The sequence below is a fragment of the Anolis sagrei genome, chromosome 6, assembly GCF_037176765.1.
Source record: "Anolis sagrei isolate rAnoSag1 chromosome 6, rAnoSag1.mat, whole genome shotgun sequence".
NCBI classification, from domain to species: domain Eukaryota; kingdom Metazoa; phylum Chordata; class Lepidosauria; order Squamata; family Dactyloidae; genus Anolis; species Anolis sagrei.
This window is the reverse complement of record NC_090026.1, coordinates 15,175,137-15,191,688: the sequence shown is the minus strand read 5'-3', so window position 1 is coordinate 15,191,688 and position 16,552 is coordinate 15,175,137. Positions and strand designations below refer to the sequence as shown.

The 16,552-nt window shown below is 46.3% G+C and overlaps 2 protein-coding genes across 2 annotated transcripts; one reads left to right on the top strand and one right to left on the bottom strand.

Moving 5' to 3' along the window:
- Window positions 1-4,703: 4,703 nt before the first annotated feature.
- On the top strand, window positions 4,704-5,428 carry LOC137097326 (apoptosis-associated speck-like protein containing a CARD). The gene has a single exon (XM_067469606.1). It carries the CDS (start codon window positions 4,844-4,846, stop codon window positions 5,426-5,428), a length of 585 nt encoding a protein of 194 aa, XP_067325707.1. The 5' UTR covers window positions 4,704-4,843.
- Window positions 5,429-8,770: 3,342 nt separating this feature from the next.
- On the bottom strand, window positions 8,771-13,779 carry LOC132783356 (uncharacterized). The gene is made up of 2 exons (XM_060788501.2): window positions 13,166-13,779; window positions 8,771-9,740 (listed from the first exon to the last, which is right to left on the bottom strand). The coding sequence occupies exons 1-2, from the start codon at window positions 13,776-13,778 to the stop codon at window positions 9,109-9,111; spliced, it is 1,245 nt and encodes a 414-aa protein (XP_060644484.2). The 5' UTR covers window position 13,779; the 3' UTR covers window positions 8,771-9,108.
- Window positions 13,780-16,552: the final 2,773 nt, after the last annotated feature.

Below are 16,552 nucleotides of genomic sequence, written 5' to 3'. Positions count from 1 at the left end.
AATCTGTCCACAGGTGAGACACAAGAGACGATGCCTTTTGCCCGCTTACCAACCAAAGCAGCAAGGCATAAGTGCATTGCTACCAGGTTACAGTTTAGTTATAAGTTATTTGCATTAAGGGATTTTTCAAGCTCTTCCAGCCAAAATAACCATAGATTTTTGAACAGGGGAAACTGAGCAAGGTGAAAAGCTGTGAGGGAAGTAGTCTTGACGCACTCTGAACTCATGTTCACTTCCACAGAAACTGAAATTGGAATACCGGCCTCCAGAAATGCAGCAGCAGTACCTGGAATTATTTACAAGAGACATGAAAGATGAACTCAAGCTTTCCCTTAAGGATGAAAATAATGAAAAAGAAATAGTCTGGGAGGCCTTCATAAGAAAAGGTGAGTTTGGACGAAGGGAGGAACCCATAACTGAACCAAAGCATTGGATGTAAGAAAAGTATCCCACAGAGGTTCTCTTTCTGACTCTCTTTTTCCTGTTTTCTTTTAGAAGAATTGAAGTTTACTGTTTCGCATCCCTTAGAAGATGAGGACTCTACGGGTATATATGGTGCTTGAAGATGCAGAATGTCTTTACTTGAGGGTCTCACCCCATCCCAATAGCCCAAGATCATTTGCAGCTTTGATTTGGCCGTGGAAAGTGCTGTCAAGATTTTACATCACGTGATTATAGCCATTGGTTCTTATCCTGTCACTGCTATCCTTTCTCCACACATCCTTCTTGTATCATATATGCTGGGAGTGACAGCTGTCAGGAGTTGGTCCCCTGAGCAAACTTGGGCCCCATCCACACAGGCATCATAATCCAGCTTGATAATGGATTAAGGCAGGGGTGTCCTGATAATGCCCCCCCTCCCAATCCAAGCTCCAATTTTCATCCACCCTAAAACTGCATGATAAAAAGAAACCCTGATTTCAGCTGGAAGATGCAATATATCCCTCCTGTGTCTAAACAAGGCAAAGAACGGAGTAAATCCTTGCCATGCCCCTCCTTTTGTTACTGAACACAACTAACCCCCACCCCTTAAAAAAGAGAGTTATAGTTTGACATGAAAATGGATTTATAGTTTTCTAAGAGCAATATGCAAGAATGAAATAAGTACTATTCTCTCTTTTACATAAAGCCTTCTAGGCCCCTCCACCTTAAGACCCTTGCCTCTCTCTTCTATCCCCTAACCATAAACTATGTTTTGTTTCCTTTTTTATTCCTATAAATCTATTAAATATGTTCCATTTTACTTCTGGGACAGGAAACATTGATCTCTACCTGACCTAGGTCAGGAAGCAAGTTATCCAGCTAGAGTCCTGGGTGTGGATTAGAATCAAAGGGGACTTTGGTCCTGTCAATATTCTCTATTTACATAATCCCATCATCTTTGTGCTTAGACATCCAAAGACAAAACTACAATCAAGCAGCTAACATATTTACATCTATTCCTTTCTGTATAACTGTTATCATTTTGTATTGTTGAAGGCTTTCATGGCCAGAATCACTGGGTTGTTGCATGATTTCGGGGCTGTATGGTCATGTTCCAGAAGAACATGGCCATACAGCCCAGAAAACATACAACAACCCACTGTTATCCTTTTGTATAATGTATCTATTATATCTAATACTGGTTGCAGAGCGGGTTAAACTGCTGAGTGCTGAACTTGCTGACTGAAAGTTCAGCAGTTCGAATCCAGGGAGCGGGGTGAACTCCCGCTGTTAACCCCAGCTTCTGCCAATCTAGCAGTTTGAAAACATGCAAATGTGAGTAGATCAATAAGTAGTAGGTACCACTCCAGCTGGAAGGTAATGGTGCTACATGCAGTCATGCCGGCCACATGACCTTGGAGGCGTCTATGGACAAAGCTAGCACATCAGCTTAGAAATAGAGATGAGCACCACCACCACCCCAGAGTCGGACACAACTAGACTTTATCTTGTATCTATTTCCCAAGTATTTATTCTACCTTCTTCTTAAATGTACGAAATATAAGACCGTCTAAACTGCCTGACTCAGGCCCCAGAGCTATTACTCAGGAATATATTCTCAACCTCAGAGAATAGACTTCCTGAAGACCCTCCTTTCTTTGCCCGTTTGCTCCCAGAAGCAGGGGGCCTGGAATGTGCCTCTTTTGTTGTTTTCTAAATTTTGGCTTTTGTTTAATATAAAACAGGATTAAGCTATATTTCCAGGCTGTTCCCTCCCATGGGGCGGCTCTGCAGTCTCCACTCTAGACCAATCCCCACATGGATCCTACCTAGTCTCTTTTTAGTCGCTTCTTGGCCAGGAATGCAATAATTGCCTCTGTCCTATGTCTTCACTTCACTGGCGAGTCTTTGATCTGGAACTTTGGTTATTAAATATGGTTAGACGAGCTCAACAGGCAGTTCCCTCTCAGTTTATTGTGGTCTAAATTCCATATCACTGGAAAGCATGGGAAAATGTTTTTGTATCCACCTACTCCCTGGTGGGCCTGAAAGGCAGTTTTTCCATGACAAATGACATGTCAATTTCTGGATCACTTCTTTCTTGAGAGGGAAAGGCTGCTCCCTTACAGTAAAATGTCTATGATAGTAAAAACATTCTTATACATCAGGTATGTGAAACAATTTATCAGTGGTTCCCAAACATTGGTCTCCCAGCTGTTTTGGACTTCAGTTCCCAAAATTGAATACTGTTGGCCTCGTTGGCTAGGTCTTCTGTGACTTTTGGAGGACCAAAGTTTTGGAAACACGGATAAATTTTTCTTATATATATCCTATAGGAGGCTCCTGGACTAATATGAATGCAAAAAAAATTGATCTGAAATAATTTCTGGGGCCACATGTCACCCAAGGATCACATTTACTCGACTCCCTCATGTATGCAGTTTATTCCTCTTTCCTTTTCTAGATGCTGGTGCCTGCAGGCAAACCCACACACCAATGGAAGCTGGCTCATCATCCAAAATATCAGGTGAGCCCTATCAGTGTAATGCCAATATATATTGTACAAGTTTAAAATCTCCATGCTGCTACCTGAAAAAGTTAAGTTGCGGAGCATTATGAAGCATGCGTGGAACAGACAAGGAAGATGCTGCAATAGACTAGGAGGCTGGACATTGAATTAATGAGCTGATAACAGTGGGGTATAAATAGAGCAGACACCATCTTGGTCTTTCTCTTGGCTCTTCTCCCTTGCATCTGATAGTGCTAAAGAGTAAGTGTTATTGCAATAAATGAAATGTAAATAAAGATAAGAGCTGCTACTGAAGCAGAAACAACTGTGTCTCAAGTCAGTGAATTGGATGATAAGAAGCAAGTTGGACAGTAAATTGCACTGTTAAATCCATCTTCCTATCATAGGCTGCTTTTAATCCCTCCAGACATCTGGAAATCAGGGTTGCTGGAGGGCAAAGTGCCCAGCTGCTAGTCACTTCGCCTTTCCTAAAAACTTCAAGATACCATAGCCTTCTCTGCCACTGATTCTTACCTATTGTCTGTCTGACTCACCAGGGAAGCACTTCATTGAACGGCACCGAGAGGAGCTGATAAGGCGGGCCTGCAATGTAGAGGGAGTCTTGGATATTCTTTATTGGAAAGTCCTGGATAATGAGCAATACCAAAAAATCATCTCCATGAAAACCTCCCAGGATAAAATGCGGGAGCTCTACAGCCTCCTGCCAAGCTGGAACGACGATTGCAAGGATCTGCTTTATGAAGCATTGAAGATCAAGGAGAAGCATCTTATTGATGATCTTGAAAAAAGTGGCGCCACAGATAACTAAATGATGCCACTAAATATTTGCCTGGCTGCCTGGACAGTGTGACTTTGGTGCTTTTGTTCTTGAATGTATTTGACATAAAACAAAAATCCTTCAAATCGTACAAAGCAGCAATAAACGATATTGCCTTTTTTATCCTTGATGACTGAAAGGAGATGAGGCCACAATAAAAGCAGAGCAGGATCCTTCAGAAATCCAACTGCATATCCTGTATGATTTCAATGCTTCCATTTGTATTCATGCATATATTTTCTTTTTCTTTTTTGTATCGTATATTACATGCTGTAAAGGAAAACTCTTAATAAAGATATTTTTAAAAAAGAAAACACATGCTTCTAATTGTCTTAGGAACCCTTTTGGGGGAGGAGGCTGAAGACCTCTCTGCCTGTCCTTCTCTTCCTTTTTGGTGTTGGTGAACTACAACTCCCAGAATTTAAAAACAGCCCCTTAACCCCACCAGTATTCAATGTTGGTCATGTAGGTAGTGTGCCAAGTTTGGTGCAGATCCATTGTGGGCTGGGTTCAGAGCGCTCTTTGATTGTAAGTTCACTATCAATCCCAACAACTACAACTCCCAAATGTCAAGGCTATTTTCCCCAAACTCCACCAGTCTTCACATTTGTGCGTATTTGTGCCAAATTTGGTCTGATAATTATGTGGAAAAGTGAATAGTAGTAGTTAAAGAGCACATTCTAAAGACTATTTCTGTGTTTGGTTTATTAAAATATTCCCATCCAAACCCAAGTAACGAAGGTGGAGGCATTACTTTTCATTCCACCCTCGTCCCTTCTTTCTACAGATGCGCCACTTCGGGTTGTGGAAAAGGGCATTTCCCCGAAAGCACCGCGGAGAGAAGGACAGGGGAGAACCCACAACTTCTTTCCCTTCGAAAAGGAAGCGTGGGGCTGATCCCGAAACACGCGTGGGCCGGTCTTGCCTCCTCTGCGCCAATGGCCTCGCGAGGTGGAGGAAGCGCCTTCTTTCTCTTTCTCTTTCGCCCTGGCTGTCCCTGGGGCACCCTCGAGGGGGGAAACGAGCCTGCCTTCCTCTGAGACCGAACTGGGGACCAGGGGAGAGGGGAGAGGATGTCCAAGTCCGCCCACGACCGCCTGCTGGACGCCTTGGATGACTTGGGGGAGGCGGATCTGAAGCGGTTCAAGAGGAAACTCAACGAATTCCCGGTGAAGAAAGGCTACGAGAACATCCCCAAAGGGCGCCTGGAGAAGGCGGACACCCTGGACCTGGCCGAGCTCCTGCTCAGCTTCTACGCCGAGGAGTACGCCGAGAAGGTGGCCATCGGGGTGCTGGAGGAGATCAACTGCAAGCGCCAGGCCGAGAAGCTCGCCTCTCTAGCCGGGACCAGTAAGGAAGAGAAGGGGGAGCCGGGGGGGTGGCTTTTGATTCCCCAAACCTGGCTCGCCCAGCTCTTTAGGGCTTCAGCTCCAGAAGGTCTAGCTGTGGTTCAAGTTGGCCAGAGAGAAGAAGTCCTGAACATCTGGAGGATCCACCTTTGGGAACCACTGGGTGATGGGAAACCCCCTGAAGTGGGACTGAAGGACCTTCAATGGTTCAAGCGCCATAGGGATGCCTGTTACAGATGGGAAGGGGGTGTTTTGTTATTTCTCCCCTTTTCCTTCTGTCAAAAGTGGGGAGTGGACTTCGTAATCTAAAGTTTCCTCCCTCCCTTCTTTTTCTTCCCTTCCCCGTCACCTCCCTCCTTTTTCCCCTTCCTTTCTTTCCTACTCTTCCCTTCCCCTTCTCCTTCCTTCCTTTCCTATCCTTCTCCATTCTTTCTTCCCTATCTTTCCCTTCCTTCCCCTTGTTTTCTTTTCTCCTTCCTTCCATCCTTTTTCTTCCTTTCTTCCCTACCCAATCCTTCCTTCCCCCTCTTTTCTTTTTCCTTCCTTCCTTTCTTCCCCATCCTTCCCCTTTCTTTCGTACCTACCCTTCCCTTGCTTCACGGTCTTTTCTTCCCTTTCTTTTCTTTTCTCCTTCCTTCCTTTCTCATCCTTATCCTTCCTTTGTCACTACCCTTCTCTTCCTTCCCTTCTTTTCTTCCCCTCCTCCTTTCCTATCCTTCTTTCTTCTTTTCCTATCCTTCTCCTTCCTTTCTTCCCTATCTCTCCCTTCCTCCCCCTTCTTTTATTTTCTCCTTCCTTCCTTCCTTCCTTCACCATCCTTCTCCTTCCTTTCTTCTCTATCCTTCCTTTCCTTCACTTTCACCTTTCTTCCTTTCCCATCCTTCCCCTTCCTTTTGTACCTACCCTTCACTTTCTTCCCCTTCTTTTCTTCCCCTTCTTTTCTTTTTTCCTTCCTTCCTTTCCCATCCTTCCCCTTCCTTTCATTGCTACCCTTCTCTTCCCCCTTCTTTTCTTCCTCTTCTTCTTTCTTCGTTCCTGTCCTTCCCCTTCCTTTCTTCCCTACCCTTCCCTTTCTTCACCTTCTTTTCTTTTCTCCTTCCTTTCCTATCCTTCTCCTTCCTTTCTTCCCTATCCTTCCCTTTCTCCCCCTTCTTTTCTTCCCCTTCTCCTTCCTTTCTTTCCTATCTTCCCTCCCATTTCTTTTACTTACTTTTCTTTTCTCATTCCTTCCCTTCCTATCCTTCCCCTTCCTTTCTTCCCTATCCTTTCCTTCCCCCTTCTTTTCTTTCCCTTCTCCTTTCTTCCTTTCCTATCATTCTCTTCCCTTCCTTCCCTTTCTTTTCACCTTCTTTTCTTTTCTCCTTCCTTCCCCATCCTTCTCCTTCCTTTCTTCCCTATCCTTCCCTTCCTCCCCTTCTCCTATCTTCCTTTCCTATCCTCCCCTTCCTTTCTTCCCTCTCTTCCCTTCCTTCCCTTTGTTTTCTCCTTCCTTCCCATCCTTCTCCTTCCTTTCTTCCCTATCCTTCCCTTCCTCCCCTTCTCCTTTCTTCCTTTCCTATCCTTCCCCTTCCCTTCTTCCCTACCCATCCCTTCCCTTCCCTGCCTTTCTTTTCTTTTCTCCTTCCCCCTCCTTCCCCTTCCTTTATTTGCTACCCTTCCCTTCCTTCCCCTTCTTCCCCTTCTCCTTCCTTCCTTTCTCATCCTTCCCCTTCCTTTCTTTCCTACCCTTCCCTCCCTTCCCCACTTGCAGTTTCTCAAGTTGTTCCTGACATGGGAAAAAGAATTGCACAAACCAATTATAACAGAAAAAAAAGATCTCAACCATCCCTGAGAGTCAACTTACAGGGCATTTGGGATTATTTGTCAAGTACTTTTCTTTGTCTGAAACACACTCTTGAACTTTAAGAATGAAAATGAAACAAAGAAGAAATAAGAAAGATTGAAAGTTGCTTTTTTTTTACTTCATTTCCACTTGAGCCTCCTTTTCCCCCACCTTCCTGTAAATGCTTCCCTGTGCTTTCAATTTCACGTATTTCCTCATCATTTCCTTTCCACAGCAAACTTCCGTTCAGGGCCTGTTTTTTTTTTAAAACCCACTTCTTCCGTGAAATCCATGCCCTGCATAAAGAATTTGAGGGCATGTTTACCCCTACACATCTGAGACATTTCAAGTCATTTCCTTCCATTTAGAAATAAGTAGGGATACTTTGCCCCCAGACAGTAAAACAAGGGATTTCTGATCTACAGCCATGCAACAAAAGCTGTGAAGGGGGAGATGGCTAAAAGTCCTTTCTCTAGTCCAGATTATACATTTCGTGTCCACTTGGATTTTACAATGGGATTACTCCTGCAGTTTGATTTTAATTATCCAATTATCAATCAATCAAAACTTTATGATGGTCCAAAGATCCAATTTGCTCCACAGTAAAAGGTGCACAACTGCAAACAGATTATAAACTGATAAGACCAAGATGCATATGAACAAGGGTAAGAACATTGCAAATACGTACAAAACAAGTTTCAGCCTGAATCTAAAGCAGGAAGTTGTCTTACCCTGGCTTCCTCAGAGAGGAACTTGGGGGAAATTGTCAAGGCTCTTCTGGACTCTTGGACCTGTTCTTAAACACACTTCTGGAATGAGCTTCGTGTAATCCAAGTAGATTGGAACATACTTAGTCCTAATCTTTGTTTTAAGCCACTTCATTGGACGTGTTGCAATAGCAGATTCCCAGATTAGTTTCGTGTTTACACCTTATTTTATTTTTCTGGTTATTTAATATTTAATGTTTATTTCACTTAAGTAACACTTGTCTTTCTCTTTCTCCCTCGCTGTCCCTGGGGCACCTTTGAGAGGGGGCACAATGTAGCACAAATGTAGCTTTTAAGCAGAGGCTGGATGGCCATCTGTCAGGGGTGCTTTGAATACAATATTCCTGCTTCTTGGCAGGGGGTTGGACTGGATGGCCCATGAGGTCTCTTCCGACTCTAGGATTCTATGAAATCCCATGTAAAATCATACTACTTATTTTTGACATTAAGATTGAAATCTAATATATATATAGAAAGTCTTTACTAAAAACTTTACAGAGAATTGGGCTGATCCATTGGGCAAGTTTCTCAGTAGTGGGTTAATAATATATAGCCAAGCCTGCTTATAAAAACTGCAGAACAATAAGATTTTATTTTTATTTTATTTATTATATCAGTATCAACCAGACAATTGTATTACATTTTAAACAAATTTTTAACAAACAGACAAAACAGAGTTTGCAAGCTTGGTAGTGGATTAAATGTCCTTTGACCAGTATCTGGCCACTTGGAGTGCCTCTGGTGTTGCCACAAGAAGGTCCTCCCTTGTGCATGTGGCAGGGCTCAGGTTGCATTGCAGCAGGTGGTCAATGGTTTGCTCTTCTCCACACTCGCATGTCGTGGATTCCACTTTGTAGCCCCGTTTCTTGAGGTTTGCTCTGCATCTCGTGGTGCCAGAGCGCAGTCTGTTCAGCACTTTCCAAGTCACCCAGTCTTCTGTGTGCCCAGGGGGGAGTCTCTCATTTGGTATCAGCCATTGGTTGAGGTTCTGGGTTTGAGCCTGCCATTTGAGCCAGCGAATTTGCCCCTTCACCCCCGAAATAACGAGACAGACAACAATAGTATGGGTTCAAATTTTTGGGCAACTTTATTAACTGTTACCTATTTAACTTTACCTGAACTAAACTATGTGTCTAGGAACTTGGTGGCTAACCGAGGCAACGTCCTCGGCTATTTAATGTGTAATGTCTGCGTGCCCTGGATCCCCAACCGGGCAACTTGAATGTAAAAGTCCGGAGAGGCCTGTCCCAAATTATTGATATCAGCCTCTCTTATTTCTGTTCCAATTGATGTCCCCTCACCCATTTGCTGACCTTTAGGTGAGTGTTTGCTGTGCAATGACCCCCCACCCTTAAGGGGTGCCTTGCGTATACCTCAGTGTTCGTGTTTTCCTGAGCTATTTATGCCACGGATTGGGGGCAAATGTCTATTTCGCCCCCATCCCCCACCAAGCCCCTTAAGACCTCCTTAATCCCTAAATGCAAATCAGCCAAAAATTGGTGGTTGCCCAAATCCGATAAGTGTACACCATCAGAACGGTACAATTGTGTTTTGTCGTGTGTAATGTCCCTGTGCAGGATATAAGATCCTCTGCCTCGCGCCAGTGCGGTGCGCATGGCCCTGTTCACACGCTTTCTGGCCTTCTCGAGTTTCCTGACATCACCGCCTCCTGGCCACCGAAGGCGTGGAATGACGGCCGACCAAGCAATGTGAACCCGAGGCCATGCTTGCCAAATCCTAAGGATGGCGGCGCGGGCTTGCAAATACAAGGCCCTACCATTCAGTAGGCCTAGGTCGTTACCTCCCAAATGGAGCACTAGGACATCAGGAGGGGGCCCGCTCCTGTCCTGGAACAACAAGGGGATTAGGCCATCCCAACGAAGGCCCCGAACACCCTTCCACTCGACCGATGCGGTGGAAGCAAAACCCAGATGCTGGCCAAAGGGAGAGTTTCGGGCGTATCTCTCGGCCCAATGGACATAGCTGTGACCAAAAATAAGGATTCTCCGTCTATGCACCAGCCTGGCAGTATCTGAAACAACAATAACAATTTAAAACAGTACCGCACGGACATAGCGCCTATAAGCCCCAGATTTCCACCTGCCAATCGTTTTGATGGCCTCAGTGTCATAACCTAAGTGTACTGCCGAAGATGCAGCCCCTATACGAAAAGAGTGCGTGCCAAATTTTTTGTGACCTAACCCGAGCATCTGTAATGCTCTATCTGTGATGGTCCAGAATTGATATTTAGTAAGGGGGGTGGCATCCTGATGACAAAACAAATATCCCTGCCAATTAGCCCTGACTTGTACAAATTGTTCCATTGCCGCCACCGGGCATAAATCGGGGTCGCTGCATCTGGTTAACTTAACCACAGCACCCTTGGCTTGCTGGTCCGTTTTAGACGACCTCACCAAGATTTGCAGGGCCTCATGAGACAATTTTAAGTCCGAAATCAACAGTGCACGCTGGGACGTATCTCTCTTAGACATAGCGAGTAACTCGCTTATTCTGAGAGCAGCAAAAAAGGCCGTTAACGCCGCTGCATGAAACAGAATCTGTTCGTACTGAGACCGACAAACTTTGGGCCATGTTTCCTTCAAGCCCTTCAATATTGTGGGTGAAAGGGGTTCCCTCGCGTCTCGAGACGGTCCTTGCTGACGGGACCACCCCGCAATAATCTTATGTAGGCGAAAGTCGCTTGTGGTGTCAGGGAGGCCCTGAGCCTTTGACCAGTAGGCTAGTGCCGACAGTTGCGACCTAATAGTATGCGGCGCTAAGCCCCTCCTGTGCAAATAAACACAGAATTGTGCCAGATGGTCATAGGGAATCGGCATTGTGTCTGGTAACTCATAGAACTGCCTAAACTCGTGAAACTCCCTAACCACCCTCGTGTATGTGTTCCGAGAACTGGGGGCTAAAGCTAGAGCCATACCCATCACCGTTTCGTCCCTCCAACCTGCCAAAGATGGCCTGGCATACGCTGTGGATGAACGTCGGCGCTGGGTGCGAGTTGTCTGAAGCGCTCCATCTGCATGCGAGATAGAGCGTCAGCCAAAGAATTGTCAATCCCCGCTATGTGAAAAGCTCTAAACAAGATGTTAAAACGTAAACAGTGCAAGGTGAAATGCCTAACTGCCCCCATTACCCTTGTGGATTTTGATGTCAAAGTGTTGATAACCTGTACCGTGGCAAGGTTATCACACCAGAAGTGGACTGTAGAATTAGCAAAGGCATCAACCCAAACTGTGACTGCTACCAGAATGGGGAAAAATTCCAAAAATGTCAAGTCGGACGTAATCCCATGCCTATGCCAACTGTCCGGCCAGACTTCAGCACACCAATGGTCCTGGAAAAAGACCCCAAACCCCACGGCACCGGATGCATCCGATGCCACCTGAAGTGCATCCCGAAGCTTCAGTTCTTGTCTCCAGAATGACACCCCGTTAAAACCTGCCAAAAATTCTAGCCAAATGGCCAAGTCTTCCCTAACTGAACGCGTAACCCTTATCCTGTGATGGGGCAACCTAATGCCTGCTATGGCATTGCATAGCCTCCTCAAAAATGCCCTCCCGGGGGCTACAACTTTACACGCAAAATTTAAGTGGCCAATCAACTCTTGAAAGTCCCTTAAGGTGGCCTTTCTACGGTATAAGAATTGTTGTACCCTGTCCGTCAGGTCTGCCACCTTCTTGGGTGGCAACCTGGAATATTGATTAATCGTATCCAATTCAATCCCCAAAAAGATTAAAACGGGTGACGGACCCTCGGTTTTCTCCTCCGCTAAGGGTACGCCTAATTGATGGGCTAGCCATTGAAATGATTTGAGCAACGCTAAACACTGACCCGACCCAGGGCTCCCTACAAAGAGGAAATCATCCAGATAATGTGCGACCCCCGACAAGCCTGATTCAGCCCTAATCGCCCATTCAAGAAAGGTACTAAATCTCTCAAAGGCCGCACAAGATATGGAACAACCCATAGGAAGAGCCCTGTCCATATAGAAAAAACCCTGAAACTGGAACCCCAGCAGCTCAAAATCCGCCGGATGGACGGGCAACAAGCGAAATGCAGACTTAATGTCGCATTTCGCCAGTTCAGCCCCAAGCCCAAACCGACGAACCAGCCGCACTGCCGAATCAAAAGAGGTATATTGGACTGAGCATTGCTCATCGGGGATTGCGTCATTCACCGACCTGCCCTTGGGATAGGACAGGTGATGGATGAGGCGATACTCTCCTTCCGCCTTTTTTGGTACTATCCCCAGGGGCGACACGCGCAGCACTGGAGTTGGCGGGGTCTTAAATGGGCCCAGGACTCGTCCCTCCGATACTTTCTTATCAATTTTGCATTGCACTATGGCCTCCATGCCCATAACGGATTTTAGATTTGGGGATAATGATGGAGAACGCGGGCCTTCGGCAGGTATGCGGAATCCCTCTGAAAAACCTTTTAAAAGATATTCAGCCGCCACTTTATCAGGGTAGCGCTCTAACCAGCCCCTCAGCTGATCCAGCCTAATTGGGCTGGGGCCCTTTTGAAATGGTGGATTGTCCTGCGGGCTTCTTGGCAAATTGGTTGTCCCTAAAATTGGGCCTGGCAGCTTTTCCCTTGGGGCAGTTTCTGGTTGGGTGTGTGCCAAAACAAATTGAGCATGCGTGCGGAATCGGCAGCTCTTCCGTGAACAGGCTCCCTGGGCCACATACTCCCAGCACAAAGCTTTTTGCCGCTGAGCCTGAAGCTGGGGAGCCCCTTGCCGAAAGGGCTGCCCGGTCTTGTTTTGGATAGTGTGCCCGCTATCCCCCTTCAACGCCGTGGGTGCACGAGATGGGTTCATAACCTCCATCCAAATTTGCTCATCGATCAGGTCCCAGCGTTTCTCTGGATGACACGCAGCTTCTGACCTAAAACGCTTGTCATACTCCAGCCAGGCGTTTGCAGGGCCACTTACCTAAGCCTTGTAAACGATATTCTGGTAATGCCACAAGGACGTGGCCCTATCCGGGGATGCATCTGAAAGGAGGTTTGCATAAATTGTAAAGCAAGGGAGCCAATTCTCCCAATTCTGCTCAACCCTGCGCTTTTTAATCTTTTCCTTATTCTCCTCATCCAATTCATCCTTCTCCTTTTTATCAAGTTCTCTAAAGTGAAGGGAGAATAAGTCAATGTATTCATTCCTCAAAATCCTTTCTATAGTCTTGGCCGCTAGGTGAGACCCCAGGGCAGTCGTACTGACCGTCGGGGTCGCCTGAGGTGGCCATTTGGCCGTACCCCAAAACTTACTGGCGTCACCCACTCGGGCCGATTCCAAGGTTACGATGGCCTGAGTAGCTGGTAACGGAGTAGAAGCTGCTGCATTGACTAACATGCCGGACCCTGACCCACTAACTAACTGACCTGGAACCTCAACATGTGGCTGGCCCTGGTCCCAGGGCCATGTAAGTGTGGTGGAATTACCTTTTGAGGTGCTAGGCCCATCGTCCACCTGCCTAGGCCGAGGGTCAGTCGGATTGGATACTGGCATCATCAACTGGGTTGGCCTCGGCTCAGCCGCTGCTGAGGAGGACGGTGCCGTTGGCTGATTGGGCCTGACCTCCGCTGCCCCAGTGGACTCCGCCGACGCCGGTTGGATGGAACTCGCCACCGAAGATCCCTGGAGTAATATCGCTGGGCTAGCGGCGGTTGAAGTGGTCGAAGGCCCGGATTCCACCGACCCCTGTCGGTCAGCCGACTGCTCGGGGGACTCTGCGACAGCAGGTTGATCAGGAGGCCGCGGCGCCTCCAGTGCCCTTGAACTCATCACCAACTCTAAAATAGAGACACGGGACAGCAAAGATTTAAATAACTGTTTCTTGCTAAGCCGTCGAGAATGTCGCGCTCCCGCCTCCCCAGATGCCACCCCCTTAGCCCTTTCCACTTTATCAATGCGTTGGAGGAGGGCATGAAGGTCCTCGATGGTCACGTCATCATCGTCCGATGATGACCCCTCCGTAGGTAGGGGGCGCTTGCGAGCCGTCTTCTCGGCGGGACCCTTTCCTTTGGGGCCGCCCTTGTTCTTCCGTGAAGGCATCCTAAAAGGAAAAAAGGGGAGGGGGTGGGAGGGAGGGGGGAGAACAAGCGTATGAGCATTCAGCTGCATCCAGCGCTGCAAATAAGGGATGCTCCCCACAGACATTAAGCCATAAAATAACTCTATAACTACATACTGATACCTGTGTATGCACTTTATTATTCTTGTCTTAAATATCTGTATAATTAGAACGATATATATTGTTTCTATTCCCCCTTTCTTCTTGTTGTTTTTTTTATTATTATTATTAATATTATTATAATGGATATATATATACATATATAAATATCGCCGTACTATTGCATTGTTAATATTTGTTTAATCCATAATTATATATATATATATATATATATATATATATATCTACATATATATATAATTCATTTATTGTTATTATTAATATTGTATTTATTATTATTATTATTATTATTATTATTATAACAGTAAGGTGACTGTCATGCATGAGCCTGCGGCCAGCTTTTACAAGGCACCTACATGCATGTGTAGGCTGCTGGCCCCAAGGCCCGGTCTCCCTGTAAACACCACCTATCCCCCCATGCCAAATGGTGGCCACCATAAAATGGCGGCCGCAGGAAAAATGGCGGCCGCCTCCCACGCTGGCGGCCACTGGTAAAAACGGCAGCCAGCCCCAACCATGAGACTCCATCTCTGCCCCAGAAGGCCGGAGCCGAGGGCGCGAGACACCACGCCCCACATGCACCGCCCGCGGGCCGAAGCACCGCCGCCGCCGCGTGCAGCAGCAGCAGCAGGCTCCGCACGTGGCAGGGCGGCCAAAACAGAAAATGGCGGCTGCCGCTGGACCGCGCCGCCAGCTCATTCCAGCAGCGCGATACACGGCTCACCAACCGCTGGGAACAGATGCAGGGGCCGCTGCGCAGCCCCCGCTGCCGGCGACCAACACGGCGGCCGACGCAGGCTCCTTCCAGCGGCGCCGCCGCCCAGCGCCGCAGGCCGCCGAAGCCAGGCCGCTCCATGGCGGCACAGGCCGCAGCCAACGGCGGCAAGGCCGAGGATAAGATTAACGCCGCGGCTAGGCCGCGGCCCCCCGCCAGGACTTCCGTGGGGAGGGGGAAGGCTTTCCACCTCCCCTACCCCCCCCCAATACCGACCTGAGCAGGGTAAGCCAATCTAAATCTTGCCACGAAGAAGTCCAGTCGCGTCCGTCGTCCTCAAAAACTTCTTCGAAGTGAGGACGGAGGCTGGCTGTAACGCTCAGCCAGCCCCGCCCCCTTTCCAGGAGGTTCCATGGAACCTACCATTATTCTCTTCTTCAGGGGGAGGGGCAAATCGCTCTCCCCACCAACTTCGTTGGTGGGGAGAGTCCCGTCTCTATAGATCTTAGAAAACTACTTATTGATTTAAGTCGTTGAAGTGCTGGCTGATACCCAAACAAGGGATGAGCTGGAGATGTCTCTGCCTTGGTCCTTTCACTATTGGCTGCTACTTCCCGGTGGATGTCAGGTGGTGCAATACCAGCTAAATAGTGTGATTTCTCCAGTGGTGTAGGGCAGACCCAGAAGCAACCAGAAGGACAATAAGATGCGATACTATATATACACTCAACATACATTCAATAAGAACTAGCAGAATGAAAGGAGTTACAGATGTGACAAAAATTAATTGTCCATTTAGCCTCTGCAAGGCGCCCACATCTACACAATTCTACAAATCTGTAGTCAGGAATGAGATTAATAGGAAACCCTCTCCTTTCTGTGAATCCTTACTTTTGTTTTCTGCTGTCTTTGCCTTCCTTCTCAGCTTCTCTGGCTTTCAGGTTTGACATTGTGTGTTCCTCATCTACAGAAGGGAGCCTTCTATGTTTTGGGTAGAAATTTGATATATTTGTTTTATTCCTTGATATTGCAATCTTTTCTTGTTTCACTGTATACAAACTATATTTTTGGATCAAAATTCTAGGTCAGTGATGGGCAACCTTTTGAGTGTGGTGTGTCAAAATTCGCCAAAAAACCGAACATAATTCAGGTGGTGTGTCACCTCAGGACAAAAACCCATAATTTCGCAATATTTAGTTTAAATAACAAAAAATATATAATTGTAATATATACCTATATTTAATAAACCATAACCTAATTATATTAAATATAGTTATATATATATTGTTATTTAAACTAAATAAAATAGTTATTGTTTTATTGACTATTCTAAAGCCTTTGACCAGGGGTCCTCAAACTTTTTGAACAGGGGGCCAGTTCACTGTCCTTCAGACTGTTGGAGGGCCAGACTAGAGTTTACACAGGAATATTGTTAAACATTTCTTTTATATATTGTGAAACATTTATTTCTAATTACAAATAAATGAAATTTTGACTTCAAGCATGTCGTGGCATGGGTAACAGGTTTACTATAACAGCAGGAACCTATGAATATGTTTACTGATCGCCTATTGGCCAAACTCCCATGACCTCTTGCCATGGGAGTTTGGCCGATAGTTTGTGGCAGCCACACAGTTTCTGGACGGGAACTACTACTTTCAGAGTAAAGGCCACGCAATTAAACAGAAAATAACTCTTTCAAACCAGGAACAGATTTCTGTTCTACAATTTTATTATTATGTTTATTTATACATCACCTTTTGTCTCCACAAGGTGACTGTGGGCCCCTCCAGACGCCCTATATCCCAGGATCTGATCCCAGGCTTTCTGCTTTAAACTGGATTATATCAGTCTGCACTGCCAGATAATCTGGGATAAACAGAAAACCTAGGATCAGATCCTGGGATATAGGGCCTGTCT

What these genes read in the sequence shown, in the direction of transcription:
- LOC137097326 (XM_067469606.1), top strand. Translation starts at nt 4,844, where the DNA reads ATGTCCAAGTCCGCCCACGACCGCCTGCTGGACGCCTTGGATGACTTG.
- LOC132783356 (XM_060788501.2), bottom strand. Translation starts at nt 13,778, where the DNA reads ATGCCTTCACGGAAGAACAAGGGCGGCCCCAAAGGAAAGGGTCCCGCC. An exon ending in TGGGCCTAGCACCTCAAAAG is followed by an intron (nt 9,741 to 13,165) that starts GTAATTCCACCA and finishes TTGTTGTTTCAG; the next exon opens with ATACTGCCAGGCTGGTGCAT.